This window comes from Pan troglodytes, chromosome 10, assembly GCF_028858775.2.
Source record: "Pan troglodytes isolate AG18354 chromosome 10, NHGRI_mPanTro3-v2.0_pri, whole genome shotgun sequence".
Taxonomy (NCBI): Eukaryota; Metazoa; Chordata; class Mammalia; order Primates; family Hominidae; genus Pan; species Pan troglodytes.
Window position 1 is genome coordinate 29,608,513 of NC_072408.2, and position 16,264 is coordinate 29,624,776.

General features: G+C 36.9%; 1 protein-coding gene across 18 annotated transcripts in view; it reads left to right on the forward strand.

The window, feature by feature from the left end:
• The window catches only part of GRIP1 (glutamate receptor interacting protein 1), a 716,800-nt gene that overhangs the window by 635,513 nt on the left and 65,023 nt on the right, over positions 1-16,264 (forward strand). For all 18 annotated transcript variants that reach the window (XM_054664158.2, XM_054664159.2, XM_016923073.4 and 15 more), the window contains one exon: positions 7,880-7,949. In XM_054664158.2, the coding sequence (XP_054520133.1) occupies positions 7,880-7,949 (70 nt within the window). The remainder of the gene's footprint in view (positions 1-7,879; positions 7,950-16,264) is intronic.

Below are 16,264 nucleotides of genomic sequence, written 5' to 3' on the forward strand. Positions count from 1 at the left end.
GGTAACCTGCCCAAAGACCAGGGGCTAATAAAAAGTGAAGCAGGGATCCAAACCCATTGTCTCTGACTTAGCACTGGCTTTATTTTCACCACACCACTCATCCCTGTCACCATCTGATTGATGAAACTCCCTATATCCTATATCAGAAAAGCAAAAGACAGTATTTTGTGAGTACAGTGAATTCACTGGCTTTCCTTTTTAGTTCTGACTGAATTGTTTGCAGGAACAAAGGCTTGCTTTATTTTCTTATAAAATCATGAAGCAGCCTTTGTGATGACAAGCACAACAAATCTGTCATTTTTTCCCTAAGTTTTAAAGTATATTTAGAAGAGATTGGTTCCTGTTATTTTGCCAACTTTGCAGTAAAAAGCTCTACTCACTGCTCCATTTCAAATCAATTAACTTGTTTTACTTACCATGTATGATGTATATGGTTGCAATTAAAGTAAAGCTGAATGATTAAGAGTTTGTATGTGTGTGTGTGATGATGAGTGGTTTTTAAATTTCTGAGGTCAAAATGTTACCAAACCAAACTTGGGTCCACTTGCCCAGCATACAGAAAATGCCAAACAGTGACACTAGGATTTTCAGCGAGAGAAAGTGAAGCATTTGTTGCAGGGTGCCAAGCAAGGAGAATTGGGCAACTAATGCTTAAGACTTGAACTCCCTGATGGCCTAGATGGTTTTTAAAGGTAGAAGGCAGAGGTTATAGGCAAAGTCATAAATCAATACATGGAGACTTTACATTGGTTTGGCCCCAAAAGGCAGGTATCTTAAAGTGGGGGCTTACAGGTCATAGGTGGATTCAGAGAATTTTTTTTGATTTGCAGTTGGTTAAAGAAGCAGGGCTTTGTCTAAAAACTTAGGATCAGCAAAAAAGGAATGTTAAGGTGTGGCCTTTAGGCGTGACTCTCTCCAGGTCTCTCAGGAAGAAATTTAAAACAAAAAACGGTAGAGTTCAGTTCTCACTTCTTCCTTATCTCCATGAGATCTCTGAGGTCTATGTAATGGTGGTCAGCATTTTCCATCTGGTGTGGGTCCAGGTTTCTGAAAAACAACATAAGAACATATGTTAATATATTATCTTTTAGTTTCTATGGGGAACCAAAATGCTTTGTGATGCTGACTTGCTTGGGAAACTATTGCTTAAGTTCTCAGTATTGTATCTTCTTGCTTATAGGGTTGTTAATTGACTTTTCAAGCCTACCTAGGTGCCTGGAATTTCCCTTGAAAATACTATTTTTTTTATACTTCTATGTTTGGGGGGTGGTGCTCAGCAGGCTCCTAAGAGGGGTCCCTGCTCTGTTTCTAAAAGACAGTAGCTTGAACACAAGCCTTTACTTCTTCTCCCACCCTACACTCCACTTTAAATGACAATATAAGATTTTTCAAAGGGCAAAAACTCATAAGGACAAAAAGAAAAGGAAAATAGACAACAGCAACCAAATTTGGCAAAGAAGATAAAGAAAGATGAATTTAACTAAAGAAGCAGAGGGGAAGCTGATAATGAGCCTAATTTCTATCCTGTACTCCAAAGAGGTTCAGGGACCAGAAACTTCGGGAAGTACATTTGATGGAAAATCCTAAGGCAGGAGGATTGGTTAAAAGACTGCTAAGAATGACCTTAGTCTTTAGATGCCTTCTCCAACTCCCAAGTACCCTTCCCCTACCCTGGCAGAAGCCTGCAGTTTTATTCTCTGGAAAGCATGCAACAGAGAGTTCTTTGGACTGAGAGCACACAGCTGAATGCAGCAGTACTGCTTTAAAAATGGAAATTAGGTGAAGGTTTGCATACTGAATGTTGAGACTGAGAGCCTTCTTCCCCCAGGAAGCTTAAAGAAGCCAGATAGCCAAGTTTAATAGCCTTCAAGTGGTAGGAAAAATCAGGACCATCTGACCCAAATAAACAGCCTGGCCTCAACTTACACTTAAGACCCACAGTCCACAAGCCCTACTTGGGTACACCAAGCTTTTGAACAGCTCTTTAGGACCACACTCTTTAATATAAACAGACAGCTAAGAGAAAAATGCACACTTGAGGAAGAATCTAATGTGTAAGGCTGTCACCAGAAACAAAGGGGGAAATCAGAGAATTAGCACATGCAGGAAGAAGAAAACAAACCAAACAAAGAGAAACCTATCATTGACATCATTAGCAACAAATATATTGCATTCATGAGGTGAGCAGGGAGTGGACGCTATTACAAAATGACGTTCAGAGGGGGAAAAAAGTGGGCCTTGAAAATGAAGAGTATGACAGAAATGAAAAAAACTAAACTTCTATACAAATATTGGAAAATAAAGTTAAGGAAAAAGTTCAGAAATTAGAACAACAAATAAATGAAGAATCTAGAATAGATGAGAAAATTATACAGGTTGAGTCCAAATGACACAACATCCAAGTAATAGGTGTTACAGAAAGAAAGAGGAAAGAAACACATTAAAGAAATAATTGTATAAATGTCTTAGAAATAAGGGATTTATTTCCAAAATGATGGGTCCATACCTATGGATGGAAATACCCACAGAAAAGCTTGTCATCAAGAGATCTGAGAACACTGGACGAAGCAGTAATCTTACAGGGTTGTGGTGCTGGAGCAGCAGGGCATGATGGGGTGTCATACAATGTGTTAGAATAATATAAACAATAATCAAATAATCAGAATAGCATCAGGCTTTTCTTTATTTTACTATTATTATACTTTAAGTTTTAGGGTACACGTGCACAATGTGCAGGTTTGTTACATATGTATACATGTGCCATGTTGGTGTGCTGTACCCATTCACTCGTCATTTAGCGTTAGGTATATCTCCTAATGCTATCCCTCCCCCTTCCCCCACCCCACAACTGTCCCCGGTGTGTGATGTTCCCCTTTCTGTGTCCATGTGTTCTCATTGTTCAGTTCCCACCTATGAGTGGGAATATGCGGTGTTTGGTTTTTTGTCCTTGCGATAGTTTGCTGAGAATGATGGTTTCCAGCTTCATCCATGTCCCTACAAAGGACATGAACTCATCCTTTTTTATGGCTGCATAGGATTCCATGGTGTATATGTGCCACATTTTCTTAATCCAGTCTATCATTGTTGGACATTTGGGTTGGTTCCAAGTCTTTGCTATCCTGAATAGTGCCACAATAAACATACGTGTGCATGTGTCTTTATAGCAGCATGATTTATAGTCCTTTGGGTATATACCCAGTAATGGGATGGCTGGGTCAAATGGTATTTCTAGTTCTAGATCCCTGAGGAATTGCCACACTATCTTCTACAATGGTTGAACTACTTTACAGTCCCACCAACAGTGTAAAAGTGTTCCTGTTTCTCTACATCCTCTCCAGCACCTGTTGTTTCCTGACTTTTTAATGATCGCCATTCTAACTGGTGTGAGATGGTATCTCATTGTGGTTTTGATTTGCATTTCTCAGCATCAGGCTTTTCAACAACAACTCTGGAAGCTAGAAAGCAATGGAAAAGTGCCTTCAAATTTCTAAAAGAAGGATTGCCAGCCTAGAATTCTTTACTCAGCAAAGTAGTCAATCAAATATGAAGGTAGAAAATGACATTTTCAGCTCTACAAGGTCTCAATAAACGCTTCTCCCTTGTACTCTTCCTCAGAAGCTACTGGAGAATGTGCACCACCAAGAGTGAGAGAAAGTAAAGCCAGAAACAGGGAGAGTTGGGTTCAGGATACAAGGGATCTAAGGATGCAAGAGAGAAGAGAAGAGAACCTCTGGGTTCCCAGGGTTTGTGGGAAGGAAGTCCCCAAGATCTGTGTAGCAAACCTAGAAAGCAACCAGTCCAGACAGATTAGCAAACTCTGATAGAATTCCTGATAAGATTTGACACATTGAGAGAAGATTTATGTATCCTGGGAAATATGAGGAGTTGAATTAATAATAAACACAAGAAAACAAAGCAAACAAAAACATCAAGACATCAGATAACTAAAGGAAATACATATTCTGCAGAAAAGGAAAGAAATCATGGAATGCTATATGACTTACTTCTGGATGCTGTTGACATAGTCATGCTAAAATAAATTCCAAATGTGATTAATAAATACCAAAAATTATGACAAAATGGTATTGGGAAAATGGGGGGACAAGAAGGGTATATGAGTATGTTAGTGGTCTAGAGGTGGGAGAAACTAACTCTTCGTCTTTCATAATAGAAAGTAAATAGAAAATGACTAACACCAGAAAATAATTTGGTAGTAATAGTCATATATTATTTAGCAATACGGAAACAGCCAAAAGAATTGAAAGCATCTGAGGAAGCAAGAAATTGAGGACGGCTCTTTCTGAATTCTTGACTCTTTAAATTTTATGCGTGTATATTTTTGGTACAAAGCAAATACATTTTAAAAGGTAATATAGTAAGTTGTTTCCTTGTGAGTACCAAGAATGTATATCTATAGGCAGCATGAAAAATCTTCATATTGCAGTGTTATTAAAATGGATTCTTGTGATCCGGGATAAAATTTCCAATGACATCGCCTTGCTGGATTGCAGAAGAGCTGTAGACACACATGACGACGATGAATTCTGAACAAGCTTGTAAATGACTCAAATAATGCAAATCTAGTAACAACAAAAACACTTGCATTGGAGATACAAGTGACGAGTTTGAATTAAAATCATTTCATAAAATATGAATGGGAAAGAGGCAGTACTAATATATATCATATAACACAGGATTTAGCATCATTGCTCTTTTTTGTCAGACTTTCAGTTGTGTGTTCGACCAGTTCAGCTGAAATTTCAAGGAGTTTAAAATTTCAAAGAGTTGTATTGTTTTTTCTTTCTGTTTCAGAACTTAATAAGCTTTTATTGCCCTTTTCCTCTTAACCACACTCTTGGAAGTATTCAGTATCCTTCCCCATCCCCATATGATGTGTTTGTATGGATTTCCCACTTGGAATCACTTGACAGAAGAGAGAAAACTATTTCATGCCTAATAACTTCAGGAGATTTAACCAGCCCTGTCTCTCCTTTTTATTCAACCTCCCTGGAGTTTCATAGCCAGTGCCCAGAGCAGAGGCGCTTGTCTCATAGTTGGTGTTCAAAAAATATGTACTAAATAAATGAATGGTTCTGTGGAGAACTCCAATCAAATTCCAAGCACTCAGTGAATGCTAGTGTATTCTCATTCAAAGGGTCACAAACTCAGAAGCCTTCATGGGTGAGGCAACTCAGTGAGTGAGATCAGCCCAATGAGGATAGAGGCAAATGGGAAATCAAAGGCTCCATCTAAAGGAGGTAGTGGGAAACAGTCCACTGTTGTTAAACAATAATAGCAACGATAAACATTTATGTAATTCCTTATGTGTGCACTCATCCAATCTCTTTACATATAATAGCTCACATAATCCTCCCAACAAAAACTATATGGTAAGCACTGTTATTCATGAACACCATTTTGCAGATGAGGAAACTAAGGCACCTGAGTACTTTGTGCTGAAGCACATATAGTTAATAAGTGGTAGAGCCAGGATTTTGGACCCAACCATTCTGGCTGCCAAATCCTGTCTCTCAATCATGACACCGTATTGCCCATCTATTTTTTTAAAAGAAGCCATGTATCTATATAAAATCTACTAATTTGTAAGTGTTGGCAACTAAATATTTTTAAAGCACTACCAGCCAAACAAAGCATGCTTGGTTTGTGATTTATTCTTAGGTAGTAGAAAATTAAAACATGGGGCTAGGATACACAAACCATGACTGGGCCCCCGGACCATGCATAGCCACACTTAACATGCATGGTGGTGATGGGCAGGATCTCATACAGATCTGGATGACACACTTCTGGGTTCGACCCCAACATCCCAATGGGCATCCACCCTATCGAGTCCATTAAAGGAGAAAGAGAAGAATCTAGTAAATGTGAAAATGGCCACCATACATGTCTGTACACCGTGAGTAGTTTCAAACTCCTCTGCAAAGCTGTGTAGGTTTGACCAAGACCTTGTAGTGCTATATTTCTCTCTTTCAAGGATGACAGAGATAGGTCTGATATATTTTGTTGCTTCTACTATTGTTTGGTTTTACAGACCATTTCAGTGGAACATGGATTTTTTTTAAAAAGCTAAAGGAAACATTGAGTGCTATGTGATGGTTACTACAGCTTGGCAAAAATATTGTGTCAATTCATTGGCAGATGCTAGAAAAGCTGTACTTGCTGGTAATAACAAAGTTTTTGTTTTTGTGCCCTATGCCCAGAACAATTTGCAGTTTTGAAATATGACGTAACTAGAAATCCTGGATGCTTATATGCCTCTAGAGGCATTCTATCAAATCATTGAATGAAGTTTTAAATTATGAATTAATTATAGTGAAGAGAATGTTTTGCATTCTTTGCTGGAAGCTAAGAATAATGATTAAATGAAGTCCCATTAGCATTTACTATGGACTAATTTAGACAGTGGGTAAGGTATCGGTATATGCGTTTTCTTTTTCTTTAAATGTTGTGTTAAGATATTAAGCCATCTGTTCTCGTGCATAAACATTTTCCTGGGATTCAGATGGGATTATGGGATATGATATGGCTCTATGATTATTATGGGGTGATCAGACTGTTTATAATAAAATCTTACTTTAGGGGCCTGTTAATGATCTCTAAAAGGAAACCACTCCAGCCTTCAGGTTGGCAAAATATCTCCTCTTGGAGGCAAATTGTTTTTCACAAATGTTGGTATGGCTAATTTTAAGGATCCAATTCCTAAATTAAGTGCAAACCTCTAATTCAAGATTTTTTTTTGTATTTGTGTGGACTATAATTAGTTTCTAGGGTTAATTCTAAGTAGGCTCGTTTATAATTGTTTTTTATTCTCATAAATGGAAATATTCCTGAGAAAATTGATAAAAACCCAAAACCGACCACTGTGCAGTATAATCGTTTTATCTAAAAATTCAATAAAATTACATGTACATGTTTAGAATATGAGCATATATAAAAATTTAGTTAACTAGCAACAAAATATTTACTAAAAAAAAAAAAAGAGAGTCACATTCCAAGAGCTTTCTAAGTATGAATTTGTGAGCAGAATTTAAAGATTTAGAGTCCATCTAGCAAAAGATTTCCTTGTGAGGAAAAAAAAAAGAACTTTATTGATTGATTGATCAAGACGGAGTTTTGCTCTGTTGCCCAGGCTAGAGTGCAGTGGTGTGATCCTTGGGTCACTGCAACCTCTGCCTCCTGGGTAAAAGCAATTCTCCTGCCTCAGTCTCCCAAGTAGCTGGAACTACAGGCATGTGCCACCATGCCTTTCTAATTTTTGTGTTTTTAGTAGAGGTGGGGTTTCACCATGTTGGTCAAGCTGATGTCGAACTTCTGACCCCAGGTGATCCTCCCACCTCAGCCTCTCAAAGTGCTAGGATTACAGGCATGAGCCACTGTGCCTGGCCAAAAAAAAAGAACTTTAAATCAGTAATTCTTATCCACTTTCCCACTCTACACTGAAGTGATATATGGCATATTCCCATCAACAATGGTGTCTCCTCACTGGAAAGGAATAAAAGAAGGGGTAACTAAGGGGAGCCCCCAATTGATTTTAATACTCTCCAACTGAGATACCCACCCTTCAGGTCCTCTCTTGAGAATTGCTTATTAAAATAGATTTAAATTAAACGGGTACTTATCCAATTGCTTTCTCTAATTACAAATTTAAAGTGGCATTGCTTTAGTTTTTATGTTTGTAAATATTTTAGCACAAACATTTGTAAAGACATAATGTGCATACTTCCTAATTCATTTGCTGACCATCTTTGTTTTGCATACAAACGTTACTTGCATTAAGTTATTATAAAACACGGGAAATGTACAGTAAGGGGTGAATAATGGATATAAAGATGTGATTATTCTATCTCCATTATTACAGCACCATCCAGTAGAAAACCAGGAGACCCCCTCGTCATTTCAGATATCAAGAAAGGGAGTGTGGCACACAGGTAAGGAAAATGGATTTTCTGATTCATTTTAAGGCCTCTCTTAATTTAAGTATACATGACACCTTCCACACCCAAAGCAAACCTTTCTAATGGGTCACTGTATTTTCAAAAACTTCCAAGCAGCCACTATTAATTGATCATATTTGATATCCCTAGTTCCAGTGGCTCCATAGATCTCTTCCTGCTTATCAGTTTATTTCTGCACAGCTGAAAACATTTCTTAGGGTCTTTCATGAATCTAGCATAGGCTCTCCTTCACTGGTCAGCTTCCATTCATTTTCTGACCAAAAAAAAAAAAAAAAAAAAAACCCTGAAAGTAGCAGCACTTATTAGAGGTACCCAAACAGAGGTGATAAGTTGTGCAAGAATTTTGCTGTTACCAGAATATCCCCTCTGGGCAAGCAAGATTCTTGAGTTTTAAAATGTTCATGTCACCTATTTGGCCCATATACCATCAAAATCAGGAGGTCTCAAATTTTTAATTTCATAAATAAAAATATTTTTAAATGATTGAGGATACTGATATAAGACCATTAACTTTCTTTTTATTTTCCAATTCAGGACTTAAAAAAATTTCAACCTATTATCACAATTATTTTATTAAATAAATACTTTGTTTTATTTTTGAGACCGAGTGTCACCTGTATCACCCACGCTGGAGTGCAGTGGCACAATCTCGGCTCACTGAAACCTCTGTCTCCTGGGTTCAAGCGATTCTCCTGCCCCAGCCTCCCAAGTAGCTGGGATTACAGGTGCACACCGCCGTGCCCGGCTAATTTTTGTATTTTTTACTAGAGACGGGGTTTTGCCATGTTGGCTAGGCTGGTCTCAAACTCCTGACCTCAGGTGATCCACCCACCTCAGCCTCCCAGAGTGCTGGGATTATAGGTGTGAACCGCCACACCCAGCCCAAGAAATACTTTAACATTCAAAAAGTAGGAAGGACATTGTATGAGTTTAGGTATGTATGTGCAGACTCCACTGCTATGACAAAGAGACATCCAAAGACAGTGGATCAAGCAAGACAGAAGTTTCTCTCTCATAACAGTTGGGAGATAGGCAGGCAATCCAGGGCTATGGGAGCCATCCCAGCAGCTTGTCAGTTATTACCATTTTTTTATTTTTAATTTTTGTGGGTATATAGTTGGTATATATACTTATAGTATACAAGAGATATTTTGATAAGGCATGCAATGCACAGTAATTACATCATGGAAAATAGGGTACCCATCCCCTCAAGCTTTTATCCTTTGTGTTACAAACAATCCAATTATACTCTTTTAGTTATTTTTAAGTGTACAATTAAATTACTACTGACCATAGTCACCCTGTTGTGCCATCAAATACTAGGTCTTAGTCATTCTATTTTTTGTACCCATTAACCATCCCTACTTTCCCCACCCTGACCCCCCCACTACCCTTCCTAGCCTCTGGTAACCATCCTTCTACTCTCTCTCTCCATGAGTTCAGTTATTTTGATTTTTAAATACCACAAATAAGTGAGAACATGTGATGTTTGTATTTCTGTGCCTGGTTTATTTCATTGAACATAATGACCTCCAGTTCCATCTAATGCGTTGCAAATGACAGGATCTCGTTCTTTTTTATGGCTGAATGGAACTCCATTGTATATATGTACCACATTCCTTTTATCCATTTATCTCTCCATGGACACTTATGTTGCTTGCAAATCTTGGCTATTGTGAACAGTGCTGCAGCAAACATAGGAGTGCAGATATCTCTTCAATATACAGATTTCCTTTCTTTTGGGTATATACCCAGCAGTGGGATTGCTGGATCATATAGTAGCTCTATTTTTAGTTTTTTGAGAAACCTCCAGCTGTTTTTATGGTGCTTGTACTAATTTACATTCCCATCAACAGTGTACCAGGGTTCCCTTTCCTCCACATTCTCTCCAGCATTTGTTATTGCCTGTCTTTTGGATAAAAACCATTTTAACTCGGGTCAGATGATATCTCATTGTAGTTTTGATTTGCATTTCTCTGATGACCACTGATGTTGAGCATCTTTTCGTATGCCTGTTAGACATTTGTATGTCTTCTTTTGAGAAATGACTATTCAAATATTTTGGCCATTTTTTAATAGGATTACTAGATTGTTTTTTCCTATAGACTTGTTTGAGCTCCATGTATATTCTGGTGATTAATCCCTTGTCAGATGGATAGTCTGCAAATATTTTATCCTATTATGTGAGTTGTCTCTTCACTTTGTTGATTTTTTTTCTTTGCTATGAAAAAGATTTTTCACTTGTTGTGATCCCATTTGTCCATTTTGCTTAGGTTGCCTGTGCTTGTGGGATATTACTCGAGACATATTTGCCCAGAGCAATGTCCTGGAGAGTTTCCCCAATGTTTTCTTGTGGTAGTGTCATAGTTTGGAGTCTTAGATTTAAGTTGTTAATCCATTTTGATTTGACTTTTGTATATGGCAAGAAATAGCTGTCTAGTTTTTTTCTTCTGCATGTTGATATTCAGTTTTCCCAGCATCATTTGTTGAAGAGACTGTCTTTTCCCCAATGTATGTTTCTAGGCACCTTTGTCAAAAATGAGTTCACTGTAGGCATGTGGATTTGTTTCTGGGTTCTCTATTCTGTTCCATTGGTCTATATGTGTGTTTTTTTGCCAGTGCCATGGTGTTTGGGTTACTTTAGCTCTGTAGTATAATTTGAAGTCAGATAATGGGATTCTTCCAGTTTTGTTCTTTTTGCTCAGGATAGAATTGGGTATTCTAGGTCTTTTGTGGTTCAGTATAAATTTTAGAATACTTTTCTCTATTTCTGTGAAGACTGTCATTGGTATTTTGATACAGATAGCATTGAATATGTAGATTGCTCTGGGTAGTATGGATATTTTAATAATATTGATCCTTCTAGTTTATAAACATGTAGTTTTTTTTTCTATTTGTTTGTGTCCTCTTCAATTTCTTTCATCAGTGTTTTACAGTTTTCATTGTAGAGATCTTTTACTTCTTTCATTAATTTCTAAGTATTTGATTTTATTTGTGGCTCTTGTAAAAGGGATTACTTCTTTAATTTCTCTTTCAGATTGTTCACTGCTGGCATATAGAAATGCTACTGATTTTGTATTATTTATTTTGAAGCCTGCAACTTTACTGAATTTTTTTAATCAGCTCTAATTGTTTTTTGTGGAGTCTTCAGGTTTTTCCAAATATAAGATCATGTCTTCTGCAAGCAAGGATAATTTGACTTCTTCCTTTCCAATTTGGATACGCTTTTATCTTTCCCTTGGGGGATTGCTCTAGCTAGGACTTCCAGTACTGTGTTGCATAACAGTGGTGACAGTGAGCATCCTTGTTGTGTCCCAGATCTTAGAGGAATGGCTTTTAGTTTTTCCTCATTCAGTATGATACTAGCAGCAGCTCTGTTGTATATGGCTTTTATTATGTTGAGGTGTATTTCTTCTATACCCTAGTTTTTTGAGGATTTTTATCATGAAGGGATGTTAAATTTTTTCAAATGCTTTTTCAGCATCAATAGAAATGATCATATGGTTTTTGTCCTTTATTCTACTGACATGATGTGTTTCACTCACAGATTTGCATAGCTTGCACCAGCTTTTAATCCCTGGGTTGTGATCCAACTTGGTTGTGATGAATCATCTTTTTAATATATTTTTGACTTCATTTTGCTAGTATTTTATTAAGGATTTTTGCATCAATGTTCGTTAGAGGTTTTTGGCCCATAGTTTTCTTTTTCTTTTTCTTTTTCTTTTCTTTTCTTTGTGTGTGTGTGTGTGTCTTTGTCTGGTTTTGTTATCATGGTAATACTGGCCTCATAGAATGAGTTTGGAATCATTCCCTCCTCCTCTATTTTTCAGAATAGTTTTAGCAGGATTTATCTTAGTTCTTTAAATGTTTGGTAGAATTCAGCAGTGAAGCCATTGGGTCCCAGGTTTTGCCTTACTTGGAGACTTTTTATTATGACTTCAAACATATTACTTATTATTGGTCTGTTCAGGTTTTGAATTTCATCATAGTTCAATGTTAGTACATTGTATGAGTCTATTTACCCATTTCCTCTAGCTTTTCTAATTTATTGGCATATAGTTGCTCATAGGAGCCACTAATGATCCTTTGAATTTCTGTGATATCAGTTATAATGTCTCCTTTTTCATCTCTGACTTTATTTAGTTGGGTCTTCTCCTTTTTTTATTTTTGTTATTAGTCTTGCTAAAGCTTTGTCCATTTTGCTCACCTTTTTAAAAACATTTTGTTTCATTGACCTTTGCATTGTTTTCTTCATTTCAAATTCATTTGTTTTTGCTCTGATCTTTATTATTTATTTTCTACCACTAATCTTGGGTTCAGTTTGCTCTTGCTTTTCTGATTCTTTAAGATGCATTGTTAGGTTATTTATTTGAAGTCTTTGTGCTTTTTTGATGTAGGCACTTATAGCTAAAAATTTCCTGCTTAGTGCTGCTTTTGCTGTATCTCATTGGCTTTAGTATGTTGTGTTTCCATTATCATTTGTTTCACGAAATTTTTTAATTTTCTTATTAATTTCTTCATTGGCCCACAGGTCACTCAGAAGCAGGTTGTTTCATTTCCATGTGTCTGCATAGTTTACAAAATTTGTCGTGTTTTTTTTTCTTCAAATTTTATTTTAAGTTCCAGGGTACATGTGCAGGATGTGCAGGTTTGTTACATAGGTAAATGTGTGCCATGGTTTGCTGCACAGATCAACCTATCATCTAGGTATTAAGCCCAGTCTCCATTAGCTATTCTTCCTAATGGTCTCCCTCCCATCACCTCACCCATGACAGGCCCCAGTGTATGTTGTTGTTTCCAATGTGTCCATGTGTCCTCATCGTTCAGCTCCCACTTATAAGTGACAACATGCAGTGTTTGGTTTTCTGTTTCTGTGTTAGTTTGCTGAGGATAAAGCCTTCCAGCTCTATCCATGTACCTGCAAAGGACATGATCTCATTCCTTTTTATGGCTGCATAGTATTCTGTGTGTATATATATCACACTTTCTTTATCCAGTCTATCATTAATGGGCATTTGGGTTGATTCCATGTATTTGCTATTGTGAATAGTGCTGCAGTGGACATAAGCGTGCATATATCTTTATAATAGAATAATTTACATTCCTTTGGGTATATATCCAGTAATGGGATTGCTGGGTCAAATGGTATTTCTGCTTCTATATCTTTGAGGAATCGCCACACTGTCTTTCATAATGGTTGAACTAATTTACATTCCCACCAACCATGTAAAAGCATTCCTTTTTCTCTGCAACCTCACCGGCATCTGTTGTTGCTTGACTTTTTCATAATTGCCATCCTGACTGGCATCAGATGATATCTCATTATGATTTCAATTTGTGTTTCTCTAATGATCAGTGATGATGAGCTTTTTCTCATGTTTGCTGGCTGCATGAATATCTTTTTTTGAGAAGTGAAGTTCTTTGTAGACTTTGGATATCAGACCTTTATCAGATGGATAGATTGTGAAAATTTCCTGCCATTCTGTAGGTTGTCTGTTCACTCTGATGATAGTTTCTTTTGCTGTGCATAAGCTCTTTAGTTTAATTAGATCCCATTTATCAAAGTTTCTTTTGTTGCCATTTTCCTTTGGCATTTTCGTCATGAAATCTTTGCCTGTGCCTATGTCCCGAATGGTATTGTCTAGATTTTCTTCTAGGGTTTTTATAATTTTGGGATTTACATTTAAGTCTTTAATCCATCTTATTTTATTTTATTTTATTTTATTTTATATAAGGTGTAAGGAAGGGGTCCAGTTTCAATTTTCTGCATACGATTAGCCAGTTCTCCCAGTGCCATGTATTAAATTGGGAATCCTTTTCCCATTGCTTGTTTTTGTCAGGTTTCTTGATGATCAGATGGTTATGGGTGTGCGGTCTTATTTCTGAGTTCTCTAATCTGTTCCTTTGGTCTATATGTCTGTTTTTGTACCAGTACCATGCTGTTTTGGTTACTGTAGCCTTGTAGCATAGTTTGAAGTTGGGTAGCATGATACCTCCAGCTTTGTTCTTTTAGCTTAGGATTGGTTTGGCTATACAGGCTCTTTTTTTATTCCATATGAATTTTAAAGTAGTTTTTTTCTAATTCTGCCAAGAATGTCAATGGTAGTTTAATGGGCATGGTATTGAATCTATAAATTACTTTGGGCAGTATGGTCATTTTCATGATATTGATTTTTTCTATCCATGAGCATGGAATGTGTTTCCATTTGTTTGTGTCCTCTCTGATTTCTTTGAGCAGTGGTTTGTAGTTCTCCATGAAGAGGTCCTTCACTTCCCTTATTAGCTATATTCCTAGGTATTTTATTCTCTTTGTAGCAATTGTGAATGGGAGTTCTTTGATTATTTGGCTCTGTGCTTGCCTATTGTTGGTGTATAAGAATGTTAGTGATTTCTGCACAGTGATTTTGTATGTGGAGACTTTGCTGAAGTTGCTTATTAGCTTAAGAAGCTTTTGGGCTGAGATGATGCGGTTTTCTAGATATAGGATCATGTCATCTGCAAAGACAATTTGACTTCTTCTCTTCTGATTTGAATACCCTTTATTTTTTTCTCTTGCCTGATTGCCCTGGTCAGAACTTCCAATATACTATGTTAAATAGGAGTGATGAGAGGGCATCCTTGTCTTGTGCTAGTTTTCAAGGTGAATGCTTCCAGCTTTTGCCCATTCAGTATGATATTGGCTATGGGTTTGTCCTATGTGGCCTTCACTATTTTGAGGTATGTTCCTTCAATACCTAGATTATTGAGAGTTTTTAAATGAAGGGATGTTGAATATTATTGAAGGCCATTTCTGCATCTATTGAGGTAATTATGTGGTTTTTGTCTTTAGTTCTGTTTATATAATGAATCACATTTATTGTTTTGTGTATGTTGAACCAACCTTGCATCCCAGGGATGAAGCCAACTTGATCGTGGTGGATAAACTTTTTAATGTGCTGCTGGATTCAGTTTGCCAGTATTTTATTGAGGATTTTTGCATCCATGTTTATCAAGAATATTAGCCTGAAGTTTTTACTTGCTGTTGTATATCTCTCCCAGGTTTTGGTATCAGGATGATACTAGCCTCATAAAATGAGTTAGGGAGAAGTCCCACCTTTTCAATTGTTTGGAATAGTTTCAGAAGAAATAGTACCAGCTCATCTTTGTACCTCTGTTAGAATTCAGCTGTAAATCCGTGTGGTCCTGGGATTTTTTTGGTTGGTAGCCTATTTATTACTGTCTCAATTTCAGAACTCGTTGTTGGTCTCTTTGTTCTCATTAGTTTCAAAGAACTTCTTGATTTCTGCCTTAATTTTATTATTCACCCAAGGTTCACTCAGGGGCAGGCAGTTCAATTTCGAAGTAGTAGTGTGGTTTAGAGTGAATTTCTTAATCTTGAGTTTAATTTGATTGTGCTGTGGTCTGAGAGACTGTTATGATTTCAGTTATTTTGCATTTGCTGAGGAATGTTTTACTTCCAATTATGTGATCAATTTTAGAGTAAGTGTCATGTGGCAATGAGAAGAATGTATATTCTGTCGTTGTGGGGTGGAGAGTTCTGTAGATATCTGTCAGGTCCACTTGATCCAGAGCTGAGTTCAAGTCCTGAATATCTTTGTTTATTTTCTGTCTCGATGATCTGTCTAATATTGTCAGCGGGGTGTTACAATATCCCACTGTCACTGTGTGGGAGTATAAGTTTCTTCATAGGTCTCTAAGAACTTGCTTTATGAATCTGGGTGCTCCTGTATTAGGTGCATATATATTTAGGATACTTAGCTCTTCTTGTTGAATTTAACATTTTTTTTCTATTTTTGTTGGTTTAAAGTATCTTTTGTCAGAAATTAGGAGTGCAGGCTCTGCTTTTGTCAATTTTTCATTGCTTGGTAAATTTTACTCCATCACTTTATTTTGAGCCTATGTGTGTCACTGCATGTGAGATAGGTCTCTTGAAGACAGCATACCAATAGGTCTTGGCTATCTCTTTATCCAGTTTGCCATTCTATGTCTTTTAACTGGGGCATTTATCCTGTATACATTTAAGTTTAGTGTTGATATGTGTTAATTTGATCATGTCATCATGATGCTAGTTGGTTATTTTGCAAACTTGTTTATGTGGTTGCTTCATAGTGTCACTGGTCTGTGCATTTCAGTGTGTTTTTGTCGCAGCTGGTAATGGTTTTTCCTTTCCATATTTAGCTCTTCTTTTAAGAGCTCTTGCAAGGTAGGCCTGATAGTGATGAATTCCCTCAGCATTTATATGTCTGAAAAGGATCTTATTTCTCCTTTGCTTATGAAGTTTAGTTTGG